Source organism: Physeter macrocephalus, chromosome 2, assembly GCF_002837175.3.
Source record: "Physeter macrocephalus isolate SW-GA chromosome 2, ASM283717v5, whole genome shotgun sequence".
NCBI lineage: Eukaryota > Metazoa > Chordata > Mammalia > Artiodactyla > Physeteridae > Physeter > Physeter macrocephalus.
Window position 1 is genome coordinate 88,097,546 of NC_041215.1, and position 19,886 is coordinate 88,117,431.

Here is a 19,886-nt window from a genome sequence, read left to right on the forward strand (position 1 = left end):
GCGTGAAACTTTGAGCTGTTCAGTTAAAGAATACCCTATAAGAGTTTAAAGTAACGTTTGGTAATGAGGCAGGGAAGCAGGCCCTCTCAAACCCTGCAGGTGGAAGTAGAAATAGGAACAGACCATCTGGAAGATAGTGTTGTTGAATAGCAGAAGCCTTACAATTTTGGCTCATAATTCTACTTCTGTGATTGTATCTTAATAAACAATAGGGGACTGGTAAAAGTATGGCACATGAAATACTATGCATTAAACCATTAAAATGATTTTAGTAGACTATACTGTAGTAGAAGAAAATGACATGGAAAAATGCTCATGATATATGTTAAGTTTTAAAAAGTTATCAAACAGTGGGTACTGTATGATCTCAAGGAAGTGTATATAGATATAGATGCTGATATAGATCAATAGATCAATAGACAGATGTATGGGGTAGATGTAGATATAAATGTAAATATAGAAATGCATATAGCTCTAGAATGTATATATGTATGTATGTATACATATCTATATTTATAGATATATCTAGATATACATCTTTTTCTGTTTTGATTGTTTTTCAAAGAATGATTTCTTTTTTCAAGATTTACAAGAACTGGTATTTATTACCATGAGGTTCAAAGTATATACCTTTATAACTCATTAGGTATCTCTTTTATACATAGTATCAATAGTGTATGTATGTCAATCTCAATCTCTATAGATAACATTTTATCTAGATATAGGTAAAAAGATAACAAAGATGGGATTTGGGGTGATTTAACATTTGTGTTTTTTCCTTGCCTGTATTCTTCCTGAATAAACATGGATTTTCTTCAGTAAATATGTTCCTTCAATAAACAAGTATTACTTTATAACATGGAAAAATTATTTAAGTGGATGACACTAGAAGAAAAAATCATATATTAACCAATTAAAAGACTATATCATGCTCAAAGAAAAAAAAATGCATATTTTTATGTGTTTACACTTTCCAAGCCCAAATCTATCAATGTAGTCTCATGCCCTTTAGGCTTTGTGGCAGGCGGAGCTGATCTCCTGTGCTGTAGGGCCTGGTGACATGGGAACCAAGTCACAGCTGCCATCCCAGGCCTTGGGTTGGGAACACTTGCACTGACAGCTTTTGAACTCCTAGGACTTCCTGAGGCAACTGACTTTTCACACAAATTTGAGGGCAGCGAGCCTCTCATGATCTGAAACATGATAAAAGGGCATTTAATGGTTGCTTAATGTACTCTAAATTCAACTGGCAAACGTCTTCAGATTTTTGAAGTGAAGATTAACCTAATTCCACACTGTACCTTTACATGGCAAGCAAAATGGTAGCTAACCTGTCAACCTAAGTACTGATGGCTGGGGAGTACAGGGAAAATTGTTTTAGCATCCAATTCCTTCTTGTTTTATCCATCTAAGACTGCCTCCCCAGTTTAATAACAAAGGAGGAAATGTGGTTACCTCCACAAGGAAATACCACCTTAGAGTCGAGTAGTCCTAGTATAATATCCTCTCTGTAGAACACCGGCTCTTAAGATGAAGGCGTTAAAGAAATAAATATGGAAATGTTATTTTTCAGCTATAGAAGATTGGGATTCAATCCGATGATGACAGAGGCCTAGGTGTTGTGCACGTAAAATATAGGAATCATTAGTGAATCCATTTTTGCATTATTATTTAAGCTATGGTATACTCCAGAAAATAGCACATAGAGTAGAAATGAATATGTCCTAAAAGGTTCAGTGTAAAGGTCTCATGGAAGGAGATTCTTTTTTATTTTTTAATTTTCTTGAATGTGGTTTGTAGGTTTTTCCCCCTCTTTTATGGGGCCCTCCTTAATTTATTCCTTATGTATCTAGCCACGAGGTAGCACTTCTTCGACACTCAGGAGAAATGCATTTCACTTAAGTCTGAACCTTTTAGTTAATAGTCCTGCAGTTTCTGGACTTTGTAGTCTGTTCTCTGACTCACAAACATGCCTTGCTAGAATTGTAGCCACAATCACAATATTCAGAACAAGGACCATGAACGAAAACAGATGCAGATTGTTAAAAGGTTGAATCTGAGTTTCAATGCGTTTGATACTGAATTCTGAATTTCCACTTGCCCGTCAATCCCTTTTCAGATGAATGCATACTATGACAGAATTAGTCTTCTATTTGTATGAAGAAATGTCTCTTTTTCTTCAGAAAAACTGTCTGGTTGCAGCGAGACTGATTACTACTACCACTATGAAACCTTACACTCGAGATACACGGAGCCCAGTCACCTCAAGAATTCAAAGGAGTTAAACTGGAATCTTGCACAGTGTCGAGGTAAGGGATACACCTTACAAGTCTCATCTCAATTACATCCACTCTTGCTGAGGTCATAGGTTGGAGATGCAAAGTCAGACGGGAGTGGTGCTGCAGGTATCCTGGAACACCACCAAATTTGGATCTGAGGTGCATAGACTTACTTGAACAAAAAGTTTGGTTCAAACCCACATATATGGTGACTCCAACATAGGCTTTCCAAATGAAGTGGACTCAAAAAAATACAAATTGTTTCTCCTTTTCTTTCTTTTTTAAAGGTTAGTTTTTTGGTGACAGTAATTAAAGAATAACTATGTTGAACTTCTCTTGAATGGGCTAAAAGAAAGGTCATGGGTATCATTCAGGTTCATAAATAATGACTCCTTGAAAAAATATATTGAGCCAATAAACCATGTGCTTGACATAATTCCTAGTTTTTAAGTCACCTTTTTTCTATTCAAACTAATAAAATGTAGTATATCTTTTTTGGTCTAAGTTATTTATTTATTTTTTGCGGTACGCGGGCCTCTCACTGTTGCGGCCTCTCCCGTAGCGGAGCACAGGCTCCAGAGGCGCAGGCTCAGCGGCCATGGCTCACAGGCCCAGCCGCTCCGCGGTAGGAAGCCTTTGTCTAATTTTTTAAATTAATTAATTAATTAATTAATTTTTTGGCTGCGCTGGGTCTTCGTTGCTGCACGCGGGCTTTCTCTAGCTGTGGCGAGCGGGGGCTACTCTTCGTTGCAGTGTGCGGGCTTCTCATTGCAGTGGTTTCTCTTGTTGCGGAGCACGCGCTCTAGGCACGGGGGCTTCAGTAGTTGTGGCTCGCAGGCTTAGCTGCTCTGTGGCATGTGGGATCTTCCCGGACCAGGGCTTGAACCTGTGGTCCCCTGCACTGGCAGGCGGATTTTTAACCATTGTGCCGCCAGGGAAGTCCTTGGTCTAATTTGCTCATGGGAAATGCCATTACATATAACCTTTCACAAACCCAGTGTCAAATGCCTCTTTTCTCTTCATTTCAATATCACAGCTGATTACGTGCTACCTGAAGTGCAGACACAAGCTACTATTACAAAGAGGTGGCAAATATACAAAACAGGTTATTATTCAGCAGAGGCTATTTAGCAATACATAACTTACAATGTAATTTACTTGTTTCCCCCACAAAGTTACATGACTACTGTGAATACCACAAACTAGTTCAATTCAGCCATAAAAGGAGGATTTATTGTATGTTTCCTGCTTCAGCTGAGATCTTATTATAGCTCCCACAGGTAGTCAAAACACAAGAGAATTTTAACTTCCTTCAATAATTGCTCAAACTTGAATGTAGCTAATATGGAAGGAAATAAGAATGGGCTGTAAGTCTATCGTATCCTCTGGATGTTTGAGAATCTCTGGTTTGTATTTCTAAATTGATATGTAATCATTTTGCCTTTTTAAAAAATTAACTCTAAGAGTTTTTTCCTTAAGAAAAAAAATCAACTAGCTTGTTAAATTGTACATAGTATATTGGACAATATCATCAAGGCTAGATTTCCTTAGCCACATTTTAGGCCCTTTCCTCAGCAATATACACTTGCTTCTTAAAAAATAATAAATAATAAAAATCATTTTCCCAAGCACCTCAGTCTAAAGTTACAGCTGTATCTGGTTACTCTTTGGATGGGAAATAGGCCGGTTGCTTTTCTTCTTGGTCCTCCAAGCCTTGCTCCTGAATCCTTTCCACACACACAGACTCTTATTTCAAAGAGAAACCCCACTGGGAGGGTGGAAGACCTGACTGTGAGAGAAGGAAGTTATGCTAATTTCCCACCCCAAAGACGCCACTGAGCACTTCAAATACTTGCAGCTTAGGAGGGAGAAAAGGCTTCATTCTAGATCAATTCAAAGTTAGGTGATCACAACTGCAAGTTTTCAGGCTATGCCATCTCCTCCCCCACCTCTCACCAGTGCCTTCCTCTGCCCAAGAAACAGCATTGCAGCCTGAGGAACAGAGCCAGGCAGAATGGGATACAGTGGCCCCATGAGAGCCGGGCCCTGTGCTAATTGAAGACATGGACGGCTGTGTTGTTTCTGGCTGCACCACAGCCAGGACTTTATATTTGGAGGAACAAATGGCTCCCAAGTGTTCAGGCCACAACTTGTCTGTGTAGCTTCTCTGACACTCAGGAGTACTTTGCCTCTCAAATATGAAAGATTCCAGAAAAGGGGAGCAGGGAGGTCCGGGAAAGGAAAGAATTTTTTAAAAATGTTTACTCATTTGCTGTTTACTCATTTACCTTTGTTAGTTGAGGAGTTTCTAAAGGAGATATTGTTCAAGAAGAAATGGTACATATTAAAAGAAATCTTTCAAGAAGAAATACAGTCCAATGCAAGCATTCATGTAACAAATATTTTATACATGTCACAAATATTTTATACATGTCATATGGTGCAATTATTCTTAACCTTTTCCCTAGCCTCTTTGAAAATATGATGAACAATATGAATTATTTCCCTAGGAAAAAGCATACACATATGGAAGTACAGAGCCTTTGTCACAAACTCCCTGAAGTGGAGGCAGGAGTGATATTACCAAAACAGTGATGGAGAAAACCCTGCCCTCCAGTAAAGATCAGCAATTAGACAGCTCTCTATGAATAAGAACAACTCTGGAGAGCTCTCGAGTCCACTTAAGAATCTTCAGCAACACAGTGGAACAAAAATCTGAGAATAACCTCATGAGGAGAGAAGGAAGAAAGCTTCATTTTGCCTGCATTATCCCATTCCTCAAGCCAGCGCTGCTCAGGGTCAAGAGAGAACTTCCCAGCTAGAAAGAGCTCCCCTAGCCAGGAAAGGAAGAGTGGATGTAGTGAGCAACCAGCTTCCCCAGCCCTTGGGGCACCATATGAAGGTCCCATTACAGTTTCACCCCACCCAGAGACTGGCAAAGCTGAGACACGTAGAGACAGAAACAAGGAAGAAAAGCAGGAGTTACCAATAACAATCATGGTTTGTAGTGACTTGTGACTTGCTCTGCAGACAAATCCAGATTTTGCCACTGAAGAAACTAACACCAGCACAGTTGCCAAAGACCCCCTGGGGATTTCACCAGCTTTTGCCCCACAGGTATTTGTATTTACTGACACCAGCCACCTGAGTTCCTTCCCTGCTACCTCCTTCTTCACCCATGCCAGAGCTCAGGAACTGCACTGGTGGCCAGCCCAGGCCTCTGTGGCTACATGAGTGCTAGAGGCCAGCCTAGACCCCCACAGCTGACATCCACTTCCTAGTGTGTACTTGACATAGCCCCTCCAGATGTGCATTTGCACGCCACTAGCCTGATACCTGTCACCAGTGTCCACTGCAGTGTGCACACCCAGGGGAAGACAATACAGCCACTGAAGAGCATGCTGACAGCCAAGGTCCCCATAACTGCCTGTGGGCTTGGATCAGGTCTTGTCTTCTGTCACTGGCTTGCACCACTGCGCCACACTACCTGCAATTAAGGCCTCCAGCTGTGCACCTGCATACTCCTGGCCTGACCCCCATTACTGGCCACCCCTGCAGTGCGCACACAGAGGGAGACGATGCAGTCATAGGAGAGCACACCAACAGCCAGGGCCCCCATAGCTGCCTGTGAGCCCACAACTGGCCCAGCCCTTGCTGCCTACCCTGGCCCCCACCACTGTGTATATGTCTGCAGCTGATCCAAGCTACCACACAGGCACCTGCAGCAGGCCCCATGGCCAAGTGTATGTACACTACTGGCTCTAGCCACCATCACTGTCTGGCCTGGTCACTAGTTGCTGGACCTAGAGGCATAACTGAGGACCCCAACAGCCCTTACAGCCACTGTAGACCCCCACAGTGCTCTCAAGGACCACACAGTTGTTGATGTCGTGGACCTCAGCAGCATGAGCCAAGGAGACATCATGCACCCCTGGACCCAGTGCCACCACATGTCCCCACACTTGGTACCTTCCTCCACTAGAACCAGGGTCACAGCACATTCCAGCATGTCCCAAACCACAGGTGAAAGTCTTTCCTTGCTGAGATCAGTCCATGAAGTCCAGAAGAGGTGACTAGTTATTTAAATGTAGAGACATCTATGCAAGGCTACAAGGGATCATGAAGAATCAGGGAATCATGACTCTCCTGAAGGAATACAGTAAGCCATCAGTAATGATCCCCAAAGAAATGGAGATGCAGGAATTGCCCAACAAAGTGTTCAAAATAACTGTTCTAAAGATGCTCAGAGAACTACAAAGAACACAGATAAATAATTTAACAATATTAGGAACACAACAGAAAAACAAAATGAGAAGTTCAACAGAAAGACAGAAAACATAAAAATGAACCAAACAAATTTTGGAGCTGAAGAATACAGAGTGAACTGAAGAACTGAATAGAGAAATACATAACAAAGAAACCTCCATAAGGCTAAGAGCAAATTTCTCAGCACAGACCTTACAGACCAGGAGAGAATGAAATGATATATCCAAAGTACTAAAAGAAACAAACTGCCAATCAAGAATAATTTACCCAGAAAAACTGCCCTTCAGAAGTGAAGGTGAGACAGTTTCCCTAACAAACAAAAGCTGAGGATGTTCTTCACCACTATACCTACTTTACAAGATATGCTGAAAGGAATTCTTCAAGTTGAAATGAAAGGATGATAATTAGTAGGATGAAACATGAAAATATATATCACACTGGTTAAATTTGGCATAGAGTCAAATTCAGAATACTCTAATACTGTAATATAGTGGTATGTTAACTACTTAACCTTAGTATAAAAGCTAAAGGACAAAAGTATTTTTTTTTTTTTTTTTGGCGGTACGCGGGCCTCTCACTGTTGTGGCCCCTCCCGTTGCGGAGCACAGGCTCCGGACGCGCAGGCTCAGCGGCCATGGCTCACGGGCCCTGCCGCTCTGCGGCATGTGGGACCTTCCCGGACCGGGGCACGAACCCGCGTCCCCTGCATCGGCAGGCAGACTCTCAGCCACTGCGCCACCAGGGAAGCCCAACAAAAGTATTTTTAAAAAGCTATAGCTACAATAATTTCTTAATGGATACACAAAATAAAAAGATGTAAGTTGTGACATCAAAAATATAAAAGGGGGAGTAAAAGGTAGAGTTTTTGTAGGTAATCGAAGTTAAATTGTTATCAATGTAAAGCAGATTGTTGTATGTATACGATGTTTTATGTAAGCCTCATGATAGCCACAAAGCAAAAACCCACAGCAGATTCACAAAAGATAAAGAGAGGGGGGAGTTCCCTGGTGGGCTAGTGTTTAGGATTCTGGGCTTTCACTGCCGTGGCCTGGGTTAAATCCCTGGTCAGGGAACTGAGATCCTGCAAACCACATGGTGCAGCCAAAAAAAAAAAAGAAAAGAAAGAGAAGGGAATCAAAGCATACCCACTATGGAAAACAACTAATTTACAACAGAAGACAGCAAGAGAGAGGAAGAAAGGAACAAGGGAACTACAAAACAGCCAGAAAACAATTCATAAGGTAGCATTAGTAAAGCCTTACTTACAATAATTAATCTAAATGTAAATGGATTGAACTCTCCAATCAAAAGACATGGAGTGGCTGGATGGATTAAAAAAAATAAGACCTGACTATATGCTGCCTACAAGAGGTTCACTTCAGCTTTAAGGACACAGGAAGGCTCAAAGTGAAGGGATGAAAAAATATATTCCATGCAAGGTAGAAACCAAAAGAGAGAAAGGGTAGCTATACTTTTATCAGACAAAATAGACTTTAAGCCAAAAATGGTAACAAGAGACAAATAAGGTAATTATATAATGATAAAGCAGTTGATTCATCAAAAAGATATAACAGTTATAAATATATATGCACCCAACACTGAGGCTCTTATAGTAAGCAAATACTAACAGATGTAAAGGGAGAACTAGACAATACAGTAAGTCCCCTACATACGAACCTTCAAGTTGTGAACTTTCAAAGATTCGAACGTGCTTTTGCATGTCCAATCACATAAGTTAGTTCACGTGTCTGGCATATATTGTTATGTGTGTGCATCCTGTACAAATGGTTGTGCAGGAAATGGCTAGGGGATTTTCTTTATTTGAGGAGGCACCGTTAGTTTTTGAGGCACAGGACCCGAATGCAGAATGGTACACAAAGGGTGCAGCAGCAATTCAGAACGCAATCTAGTGCTACCATGTCATCTATGATGAGAAAAGAAGAGCTACTACCCAGACATCACTGGATCCCTTTTTAAAGAGGGTAGATAGAATTGAATCCAGCAAGGAACCAGAACCTGTGCCATCAACGTCAGGTGTGAGTGAAATTGCAGCTTGCCTTCCGTCTTCTATCGCTGACGATCCTTCGGCTCTACTATCTCCCACCTCCTTTCCCTCCTCCAGTCAGTAACTCTTTTGCCTGTTCACTAGATGCCAGCCCCTGTATGCCAGCTCTTGTACTGTACTACTGTACTTTTCAAGGTACTGTAATGTAAGTTAAAAAATGTTTTATTTTTTGTTGTTTGTATTTTATGTATTACTTGTGTGAAAAGTATTATAAACCTATTACAGTACAGTACTATATAGCCGATTGTGTTAGTTGGGTACCTAGGCTAACTCTGACTTAAAAACAAATTGGACTTAGAAATGCACGCTCAGAACTGAACTCGTTTGTTTGTAGGGGACTTACTGTACAATACTAGACTTCAAAACCCTACTTTCAACAATAGATCATCCAGACAGAAAGTTAACAAGGAAACGTGGGATTTGGCACATACTTCAAACCAAATGGACCTAACAGACATATAGAAGAGATTTTCCATCCAACAGCAACAGAATATATATTATTCTCAAGTGCACAGAAAGCATTCTCCAGGACAGATCATATGATAGGTCATGAAACAAGTCTTAGCAAATGTAAGAAGACTGAAATCATACCAAGTATCTTTTCTAACCACAATGGTATGAAACTAGAAATCAATAACAGGAGGAAAGCTGGAAATTTCACAAATAGCGGAAATTAAACAACACACTTCAGAGCAACCAATGGGTCACAGAATTAATCAAAAGGGAAAAAATTATCTGAAACAAATGAAAATGGAAACACAACAATATAAAAGCCACAGGATGCTGCAAAAGCAGTTCTAAGAGGGAAGTGCATAGTGATAAACACCTACACTAAGGAAAAAGATTTCAAATAACCAGCTTTATACCTAAAGAACAAACTAAGCCCAAAATTAGAAGAAAGGAAATAACAAAGATCAGAGCAGAAATACATGAAATAGAGTCCAGAAAAACACTAGAAAAGATCAATGTAAATAAGAGCTAGTTTTTTTTGAAAGATAAAGAAAATTGACAATCCTTTAGCTAGACTAAGAAAAAAGAGAGAAGACTCAAATAAGAGATTACTGTGAATAATTATATGCCAACAAATTGACTAACCTAGAAGAAATGGATACATTTTTAGAAACATACGTCTACCAAGACTGAATTGTAAAAAAAATAGAAAATCTAAACAGACCCATAATCGCTAAGAAGATGGAACCAGTAGTCATACACCTCCCAATAAAGAAAAGCCTAGGACCAGATGGTTTCACTGTGAATTCTACCAAACATTTAAAGAAGGCTTAAGACCAAGCTTTCTCTCAAATTCTTCTAAAACATTGAAGAGGACGGGAGACTCCTAAACTCATTTTACAAGTCCAGCATTACTCTGACACCAAAGCCAGATAAGGATACAATAATAAAACTACAGACCATATCCCCAATGAATGTAGATGCAAAAATCCTCAACAAAATACTAGCAAACCGAGTTGAACACTACATTAAAAGGATCATACACCATGATCAAGCAGGATTTATCCCTTGGATGCAAGGATGGTTCACATATGAAAGTCAATAAATGTGATACACATTAATAGAATAAAAGATAAAAATCATATGATCATCTCAATAGATGCAGAAAAAGAATTTGACAAAATACTATAATCCTTTCACAATAAAAATGCTCAATGAATTGGGTACAGAAGGAAAATACCTCAACATAGTAAAGGCCATATGTAGCAAGCACACAGCTAATAGCAGACTCAGTGGTGAAAGATTGAAAGCTTTTTCTCTAAGATCAAGAACAAGACAAGGATGCCCACTCTTGCAATATATTTGACATAGATAGTACTGGAAGTGTTAGTCAGAGTAATCAGGCAAGAAAAAAAAGACATCCAAATTGGAAAGAAAAAAATTAAAATTTTCTCTGTTTGCTGATGTAGAAAATCCCAAAGACTCTACCAAAAAACTTCCAGAATTAATCAATGGATTCAGTACAATTGCAGGATACAAAATCAACACACAGAAATCAGCTGCATTTCTATACACTAACAATGAAAAACAAAGAAAACAATATCATTCACAATAGAATCAAAACCAATAAAATACTTAGGAATAAATTTAACCAAGAAGGTGAAAGATCTGTACACTGAAAACCATAAGACATTGATGAAATTAAAGAAAATGCAAATAAATGGAAAGATATCCTGTGTTTATGCATTGGAAGAATTAAAATTAACTTGTTCATACCACCCATGGTCATCTATAGATTCAATGCAATCCTTATTAAACTTCCAGTGGCATTTTTCACAGAAATAGAAAAACAATCCTAAAATTTGAATGGAACTACAAAAGATGTCAAATAGCCAAAGCATCAATTAAAAGAAGAACAAAGCTGGAGGCATCGCACTTCCTGATTTCAAATTATACTACAAAGCTATTATAATCAAAACAGTATGTACTGACATAAATTCCAATGGAACAGAAGAGCACAAAAATAAACCCATGTGTATATGGTCAGCTAATATTTGACAAGGGAGCCAAAAACACTCAATGAGGAAAAAATAGTCTCTTCAATAATGGTGCTGGGAAGACTGCATAACCACATGAAGAATGGAACTGGACCCCTATCTTATGCCATTCACAAATACAGGAGACCTGAAACCATAAAAGGTCTGGAAGAAAATAAGGAGAAAGCTCCTTGACATTGATCTTTGCAATGAGTTTTTAGATATGATACCTAAAGCACAATCAACAAAAATAAAAATTAATAAGTGGGACTATATCAAGCTAAAAAGCTTCTGCACAGCAAAAGGGACAATCAACAAAATGAAAAAGCAATCTACAGAATGGGAGAAAATATTTGCAAATATTATATCTGATACATGATTAATATCCAAAATATATAAAGAACTCATACAACTCAACAGCAAAAAACAAAAACAAAAATCCCACACAATCCAATTAAAAATGACCCAAGAAAATGACATTTTTCTAAGAAGACAAATGGCCAACACGTGCATGAAAAAGTGCTCTACACTACTAATCATCAGGGAAATGCAAATCGAAACGACAATGACATATTACCTCATACTTGTTAGAAGGGCTATTGTCAAAAAGATGAGGGAAACAAGTGTAGGTGAGGATGTAGGGAAAAGGGAAACCTTTGTGCACTGTTGTTGGGAATAGATATGGGTACAGCCACTATGGACCAGTATGAAGATATCTTAAAAATTAAAAATAGAACTACCATATGATCCAGCAATCCCACTTCTGGGTATATATCCAAAGGAAATGAAAACAGGATCTGGAAGCAATATCTGCACTCCCATGTTCACTGCAGCATATTCACAATAGCCAAGATAGGGAAACAACTAAGTGTCCATCAACAGATAAATAGATAAGATGTGGTGTATATGTACAATGGAATATTATTCAGCCATGAGAAAGAAGAAAGTTCTGCCATTTGTGACAACATGGATGAAGATTGAGGGCATTATGCTAAGTAAAACACATCAGACAAAGAAAGATAAATACTGTACATCACTTACATGTAATTATGTGACATGATGGAGGTGTTAGCTAATGCTCTGGTGGTAATCATTTTGCAATATATATATTTGCAATATGTTAAGTGTATCAAACCAATACTTTGTACACCTTAAACTTACATGTTATATGTCAACTATACCTCAATAAAGCTGGGGGAAAAAGACTTTATTAAATTAAAAAAACATTTTAGGGGAAACCTTCCCTTATGTACTCTTTTATAACTGCCTTGACAAATTTGAGATGGTTATACTTTTTTCAATTTAAGTTGTTCATAATTGTATTAGAAAGCAATAACTGCTTTTGTACCCTTTCTGATAGCCCACTTGAGGATGACTTTTGCGTTATTTATGTATTTTCCACAATAGACTTTTCATGTCTTTGAATTCTTTTAGCTGGAGTAGGAAATGCAAACAAATCAACAAATGCATTTAGCCTTTGAAAGCTGGAGTCCAGCTGAGTAGTTACAATATCAATTACATCATGAACAATTCCTTTTACCTAAAAAACTGCTAAAACTCAGAGGGTTGCAGTATTATTTCTCAACATAGGACCAACTGGAAAAGAAAATGTAGACCCCTTTTAAATATCTCTGAATGTTGGCAAACCTGGGGAATTTTTTGATATGAGAAAAATATGCATTTGCTTTTAAGGCAACATATTGCCTATTATGTATTAATCAACTGACTTCAACAAAGACTATCTTATCTGTTGCTAAAAATCGACCAACAGCTACTGAGTGCTATTTTTGCCAGTGCCAAAAAGATTTCCAAATCTTTTCAGCTAAAAAGCCAGCAAAGATCAAAAAGAGGTTTCACATGAGCTCTCTATGTGCCAATGAGATACAAGTGCCATTTTAAGCACATTATAATAATCCTGTTGTACAGCATTCTTTTCCATTGACCTGTAAAAATTATATATTTGAGAGAGGTACTTTTTTTTCAGCATAAGTAAGTATGAATTAGGAAAGGTACATTTAATAAGTTCAATGATCTATTGCTACAAGTTAATACACTTTTTTCCCATTCTACGGAGTTACAAATTCCTGGCCAATTAGCCATAATAGAGATGAAACTCGACTGCTACAGTGCAACTTGACAAAATGATTTATTACTACTTAGTCACTGGAATAAATACGTGCTCTCTAACATTTATAGCTTTTCACTTATTTTGTTATGCATGCCTTCCACCAAATTAAAATATGTGCACTAGCATAATATTGTAGCCAGATTTCAAAAAGAAAGGAAGAGAGAGAGAAAGGAAAGAAGGAAGAAAGAAAGGAAGGAAGGAAAGAAGGGAGGGAAGGAGGGAGGGAGGGACGGAAGCCCAGCCCAGGTTGAATTCTAGTTAAGTGCAATTTATTTTATTTGCTAATGATATCACACTAATTTTCTAATGCATTCACATATCCATAATCACAGAAGAAGGGAGCCCCCATTAGGAATATCTCTCCAAGATGAAGCTGTGAGTAGGGCAGGTCACCACAGACTAGTTAAACTGTATTTTTAGTTTTGTTTTATCATTCTGCCCCTAGTATCTGGCACATAGTAGGTAAAGAACATTTGTTGAACCACTGCTAGGATATGACATAATACATTGTTTCTTTTAATTTTAGAATTATGTGGCATTGAGAAGGAAAATGGAGGGAGATGAAATAATAGTTGCAGAGGTTTGGGACTCTGGAAAGATATATAATGCTCCAAGGAGGAGTAGAATTAAAGCTGGAAATTTGTTTCTTTAATTTCCCGACTCAAGCATTACTTTAAAAATGAAAACTCTTATCAAATTAATCTTTGAAAAATCAATTAAAACAGCTAAAACAGAAAACGAGAGACTCTCAGAAACCCGTTGTCCACAATAACCATTGTTGATGATACTGCACATTTGAAAAGTGCCACAGTATTCTCTCTCTTTTCTGATTCTCTTTAGAACTTAAGCTATGTAGAATTACACGAAGGGCTCTATTAATTTCAAGATTGAAAAGGTAAGGAAACAAACCCCTCTAATAAATTTCTCCCTCAGAAAATATGCTGTGAGGAGGAAAAGGCTGACAGCTAGATAAATGTTACAGAAATCCGCTGGTAAAGATGCCCTTTGCTTCATGTTGGGAGCAAGTAGTTATGTCATAGCATGTGGTGAGCACCTCTACCTGGGTGTTCCCCCCAAGAACACAGGTACTCTCACGGTGTCCTCCTTCTCACACGCAAAGAGAGTTAAACTCATTATTTTAACAGGGTACACCCTGTGTACACTTTTTTAGGAATCGCTACCTCAATGGTACAGTGAGGTTAATACATGAAGCAAAGCAAAATTCCTATGATAGGTTTACACAGGGTGGCCTGAGGGATTCGTAAGCTGTTCTTGAAACACCACACCTATCTTCCAACTGTCACAGGCTGTAGAGAATCAATATGCAGACTGCTTTTGTAGAAGCCTGGATGGCTTAGGGTTGAAGAGAATATAGTTGGGTTGTGTGGTCTATCTTTCAGACGGGAGTCATGGTATTGGTCAACTTGCCAGCAACCCCTGGACTTGGGCTTGGATGTGACAGGAATAGCAGAACTCACTAGAGAGGTCATCAGCTGCTTCCTCTAATCACTTTCTGGGTGCCGTGACCTCCAGTGGCGGAGGCATTTATTCTTCAAGGGTGTTTGGCTGTCTTGGAAGCCTATGAGCCTGGTCGGTCCTCACTGTGTGATCAGCTGCCAAGGGAATTAACTGCCAGTTCAATCTTGAGAATAGATGTGAAGTTATACTGATAGGATAACATTTCAAGGTCTGCTAATCCTTGTGCCTAGTGACATGAGAAGACCATCAAACCTGATTGAGTATGGGGGGTATTTCTGCAAAGGGATAAGATTACAATTAAGTGTCTCAAAGCTCCTGCCTCTTTTATGAAACAGACTCTAGCTAGAGGTAAGTCACCAGAATAAAAGGATCATTTCCCTATTTCAGAACAGTGACCTGAGCAGTCACTGCAATTTCTCTGATGGTCCTTCTTCTTTGCCCTTGGCATTTCACTTAATTTTCAAATTAAAAAAGTCATTTTCCTATAACATGGAACACCTTTTTGATCTCCCGCCAATGCTCCCATCCTTATGCCTATTTATCGATATATAAGAAGCTCAAATCCCTCATCTTTTCCCCCAAATACTCCAGACATGTGAATCACCTCATTAGGAAAAATCACAGAAACCACTCTTTTGTATCACCAATGAGCTACGTCCATTCCAGGTGCTAGAAACCCCACCTACCTGTAACTAATAATGCCCTGCTCCTCCACAAGAACAAAGAGAAAAATAACCACTTGTTCCCATCATGAAGCAATGGGTATCATTAGCAATGGAGTTCTATAGTATCTGTCTAGCCATCAGTCTTTTCCACCTCATAGCATATTCTCTGAGGGCTGTGCAGGGTTGGGGAGATGACTAAACTGAAAGGTGAAATAAACATGGACCCTGACCTTACGGCATTCCCAGACTTGAAGAAGACACAGACATGTAACAAATACACTGTGATTCAGTAAGTACTATAATAAAACTACCTAAAAGGTTCAAAAGAAACAGAGGATGATGTGCTAAGGAAAAGGGAGGTGATGATTTGCCTGCCAGAATATAAAAGAACATTCTATTTCCAGAGGTAGGAAACAACATGAGGAAAAGTACAGAGGCTTCCAATGAGCAACTGTTGACTGTTCTGGATGTTGCAATGATATCTGAAAATACAAGCTTTACCTCTGTTGTATGTAGTATATAAAAATCAGTATAAAGTAATACAGTATAGAGCAGTCTTTAAAAAAAAAACTTTCACATTTAAGACAACGTAACGACTTTCAAACCAGAGCTAGAATACAAACTGACACGAAGATGTCCCATTCTCAACGAATGTAAATTGTGATGTTATACTATTCATAAAAACATGATGGAACTCTCAGAAGGCAATTTTATAAGCAAAACCAAATAGCCAAATAATATCAGAAAAACAACCATCATTAACTGAATGCCTACGTGGCAGGCCCCAATCTTTATATACATAATCTCCTTTACTTTAATCCTCACAATAGTCCTTGAGGTAGGTGTTATCCCTATTCTACACTTAAGGAAACAAACTCGGAAGAGTCAAGCAAATCATTCCTAAGTGACAGAGTTGGATTCAAATCCCAGATTAATTTGATGACATGGCATCATACCTCACATCCACCCCCGAAATCCTACCAAGAACCAGTGAAAGCTCATTATGATTAAGACTTTATGACTATGTAACTACAAGCATATATGCAGCAGCATTGCACAGCACAAAGAGCACTATACCAAGAATCATGAAGATAGTATTTTAATCCCATAGTCTTTTTCTAAGTAACTTTGGTTTAATTACTTAACCCTTGAGTAAGGTGAAGTAGATAATTTCTAAGGCTCTATCCAGCTGTAAAAGACTAAACCGCTCCTTTATTACAATCACTGCTGCATAATGGGTTTTTCATTCAAGTATTAGCCATTATCTTAAAAATAAGGTCATCTTTCAAAAATGCAGACTCATTTAATCAGTCATGTTTACAGAGCTCCCTACATACTAAGTCTAATGCTAGGTCAAGTGTTGAATATTCCAAAGTAGGATCTCACTTCAACAGCTGGGTGAGCTTTGGGACTTCCCTGGTGGCGCAGTGGTTAAGAATCCGCCTGCCAATGCAGGGGACACAGTTTCGAGCCCTGGCCCAGGAAGGTCCCACATGCTGCAGAGTGACTAAGCCCGTGCGCCACAACTACTGAGCCTGTGCTCTAGAGCGCGTGTGCCTAGAACCTGTGCTCCACAACAGGAGAAGCCACCGCAATGAGAAGCCCGCGTACCACAACGAAGAGCTGCCCCCACTCGCCACAATTAGAGAAAGCCCGCGCGCAGCAAAGACCCAACGCAGCCAAAAGAAAAAAAAAAACAAAAACACAGCTGGGTTAGCTTCTCACTGTTATTTACCCAGGGAATGTTTTTCAGTGTTTTGGGAAAGAGCACAATACAGTAGTAGTATGGGCTAGAAATCCAACAGCTGTAGATTTTTTTTTTTTTGCTGTACGCGGGCCTCTCACTGTTGTGGCCTCTCCAGTTGCAGAGCACAGGCTCCGGACGCGCAGGCTCAGCGGCCATGGCTAACGGGCCCAGCTGCTCCGCGGCATGTGGGATCTTCCCGGACCGGGGCACGAACCCGTGTCCCCTGCATCGGCAGGTGGACTCTCAACCGCTGCGCCACCAGGGAAGCCCAGTTGTAGATTTTAATCTCAGTGTTGTCACTCAATAATTCTGTGACACTGGGGCAAGGGATTTAAAGCTGTAAAACAGTTTCCCATTCACTTATGAAAACTGAAAAAATAATCCTTACTAAGTAATTTGGTTTAAGAGATTAAATGAGATAAGGGACATGAAAATGCCTAGTATCAAGAGTGGCACAATATAAGCACTGAGTAAGGGTTATTCTTCTGCTCCTTGAGCTGCAGTTAAATTAGTGCAAAGCAGCTTTAAATACTATTGGATTAAAAAAAAGCCCACATTCATATCTGAGAGACAAAGTACTGATAAAAGTACAGTTCTAGACCAGATTTAAATCTTGGCCCTGCTACTTCCCTGCAGTGTGAGTCTGAACAGCTTACTTACCTTCCCTGAGTTTCTGTTTCCACATTGGTAATGAGGATAACCATCACACACAGTTATTGTGAGAATGAAATGAGCAATAGAGAATTAAATTAGATAAAACTTATCTTATACCACAGTGTCTAGTACATAGTGAACTCTCAATAAACATTAGCTCTCATTATTACTCTAGCCAACATTTTCAGTTTGGACAAACCCCCTATTAACAGTCAAGGTAAAATTTTCTCTTCGTCGCCACATCAAGTTCTGCCAGCTGGGCCTTGCTTCATGCTGCATACAAGGATCCTTGTACGTTTTGGCTGAAGGTAAGAACTAGGAATGAACTGAAGGTCAGCTTCAGCCTGGGAACTTGTACATTATCTGCTCCTCAACTTCAGCCTCTGCAAGGTTTAACAGTTGAATGCCTACTTCAGATTGCTTTCTGGCACCCACAGCTTGTGTATAATCAATGACTATGTGATTACAGAGGTTATGGTCATACCTAATTAGTATGGCATCTTGATTTATAATTAATCATTGAATGTTCACTTTCAAATAAACATTTTAGATGTAACTTGGGAGTGAAAATCTCCCTATGTGCTTTACATGTTGAATTCTATCCACCAGTTTAAGTGTGAATGTGCCTTTAGAATGCAAGTATTTCTTACATGATGCTTGCTGTAAAGATTCTCCTTCTACTGCAGGGAAGATGCTGAAATTGGTGTGCATACACGCAACTAAAGATGATGTGCAACTTGAAATTCAGAAGCAGTATTTTTATCTTGAGAGCCAGTCACATCACTCCAGTGCCAGATTTCTAGAACCAACATTTACTGACAATTGTTTTCTCAAGCAAATGTGTGATGCAGTAAATCCCTGCAAAAACATTAGAAAAAAAAAATAAACAAGGGCAACATATCTTAGGTTTCTGAAAACTTTATCCAATTGTACATAAAGTTTCAGTTTGTGAGAATACTTTAATAAAATTGTATCATCACCACTGACCCCCAAAACTTTAAATCCAGGAGTTAAAGAGGAAATACCTTTTAACTTACTAATGGAGAAAAAGCAAATAATAACTTGATAGAAACTTCATCATGAGTTGGTCTCTGCTCTACACTTGAAAGTAACTATTTAGTATCTTAAATAAGTAGTTTAACATGAGTGTGGGAGCAACTGACAAAAGTGAGAAATTAATGATTCTAAACTACATTAAAATTTTAAAATATAATTGATGTAATAAAATTATAATTTTTGAATAAAATTTATTCATGTATTTTAGAACTTGTATACTATGATGGTACTTTTCAACTTAGGCCTTGGCCAAATATTAATTTCAAGAATCAACCATTGAGCATTTGGTCAATATGTGCACTATAAATGCGACTCAGCCATATACCACAGTTAAGACATGGCAGTCAGCAAGGTTGCATACCCTATCTCCAGCTCACCCACTTTCCAGGTTTGTGAACCTCATGTAAGAGGTTGACCAGAACCTGCACCAAGACTTGTCCATCCATCTTACTTCCGAAGAGAAAGAAGTAGAAAGGTAAGGGTCAAGTGGGTGCACTTAATCAGAAATGAGATAAGGCCCTCTATGGCTAGGTTCCTGACTTTAGATTGCTAATTTATCTTGTTTTGTTATTTTCAGGTCAAAATGAAATGAAAACTTTTCTTGGAAATGAAACATTTCAGTTAGGCATGCTTGAAATGTTAACTATAGCAACGTGTATGGAAAGTTCAGTTCATACAAGAAAGAATGCAATTTTAATACATTTAAAGCAACTTTCCACTCTGAAAATAACACCAGAGCAGAGTTGATAAATATTTTTCCTTTCCATTCAACAGGACCAAATAACTCAAAAATCATTTCTCACTAAAGATTAAAACATTTAAAATTTCAAACCGATTGTTTTCCCCAAAGACAGAAGTCGTGGTATACCTTTAGAAAAAGAGGGCAAGTTGTCTATTTGGAAATTCAGGCCAAGACCATCAGATGAAATGATGGTTCATGCTCAAGTGGCTATAAAAGAGATGAAGAACAGATATAAGGAGTTACACTACTTTAAGGATTATTCATTCACAAGTCTTTACAAATAGCACAGCTGAAATCTCCCAAAGGCAAGTCATTATAA

The 19,886-nt window shown here is 38.8% G+C and overlaps 1 protein-coding gene across 1 annotated transcript; it reads right to left on the reverse strand.

Moving 5' to 3' along the window:
* Positions 1-757: 757 nt before the first annotated feature.
* On the reverse strand, positions 758-17,819 carry CUZD1 (CUB and zona pellucida like domains 1). Its single transcript, XM_055079301.1, is given in 6 exon segments — positions 758-1,968; positions 1,970-2,177; positions 2,179-2,226; positions 2,228-2,389; positions 2,391-2,543; positions 17,776-17,819. Coding segments are annotated over 6 exon segments (666 nt in total). The 3' UTR covers positions 758-1,917.
* Between the last annotated feature and the right edge of the window lie 2,067 nt (positions 17,820-19,886).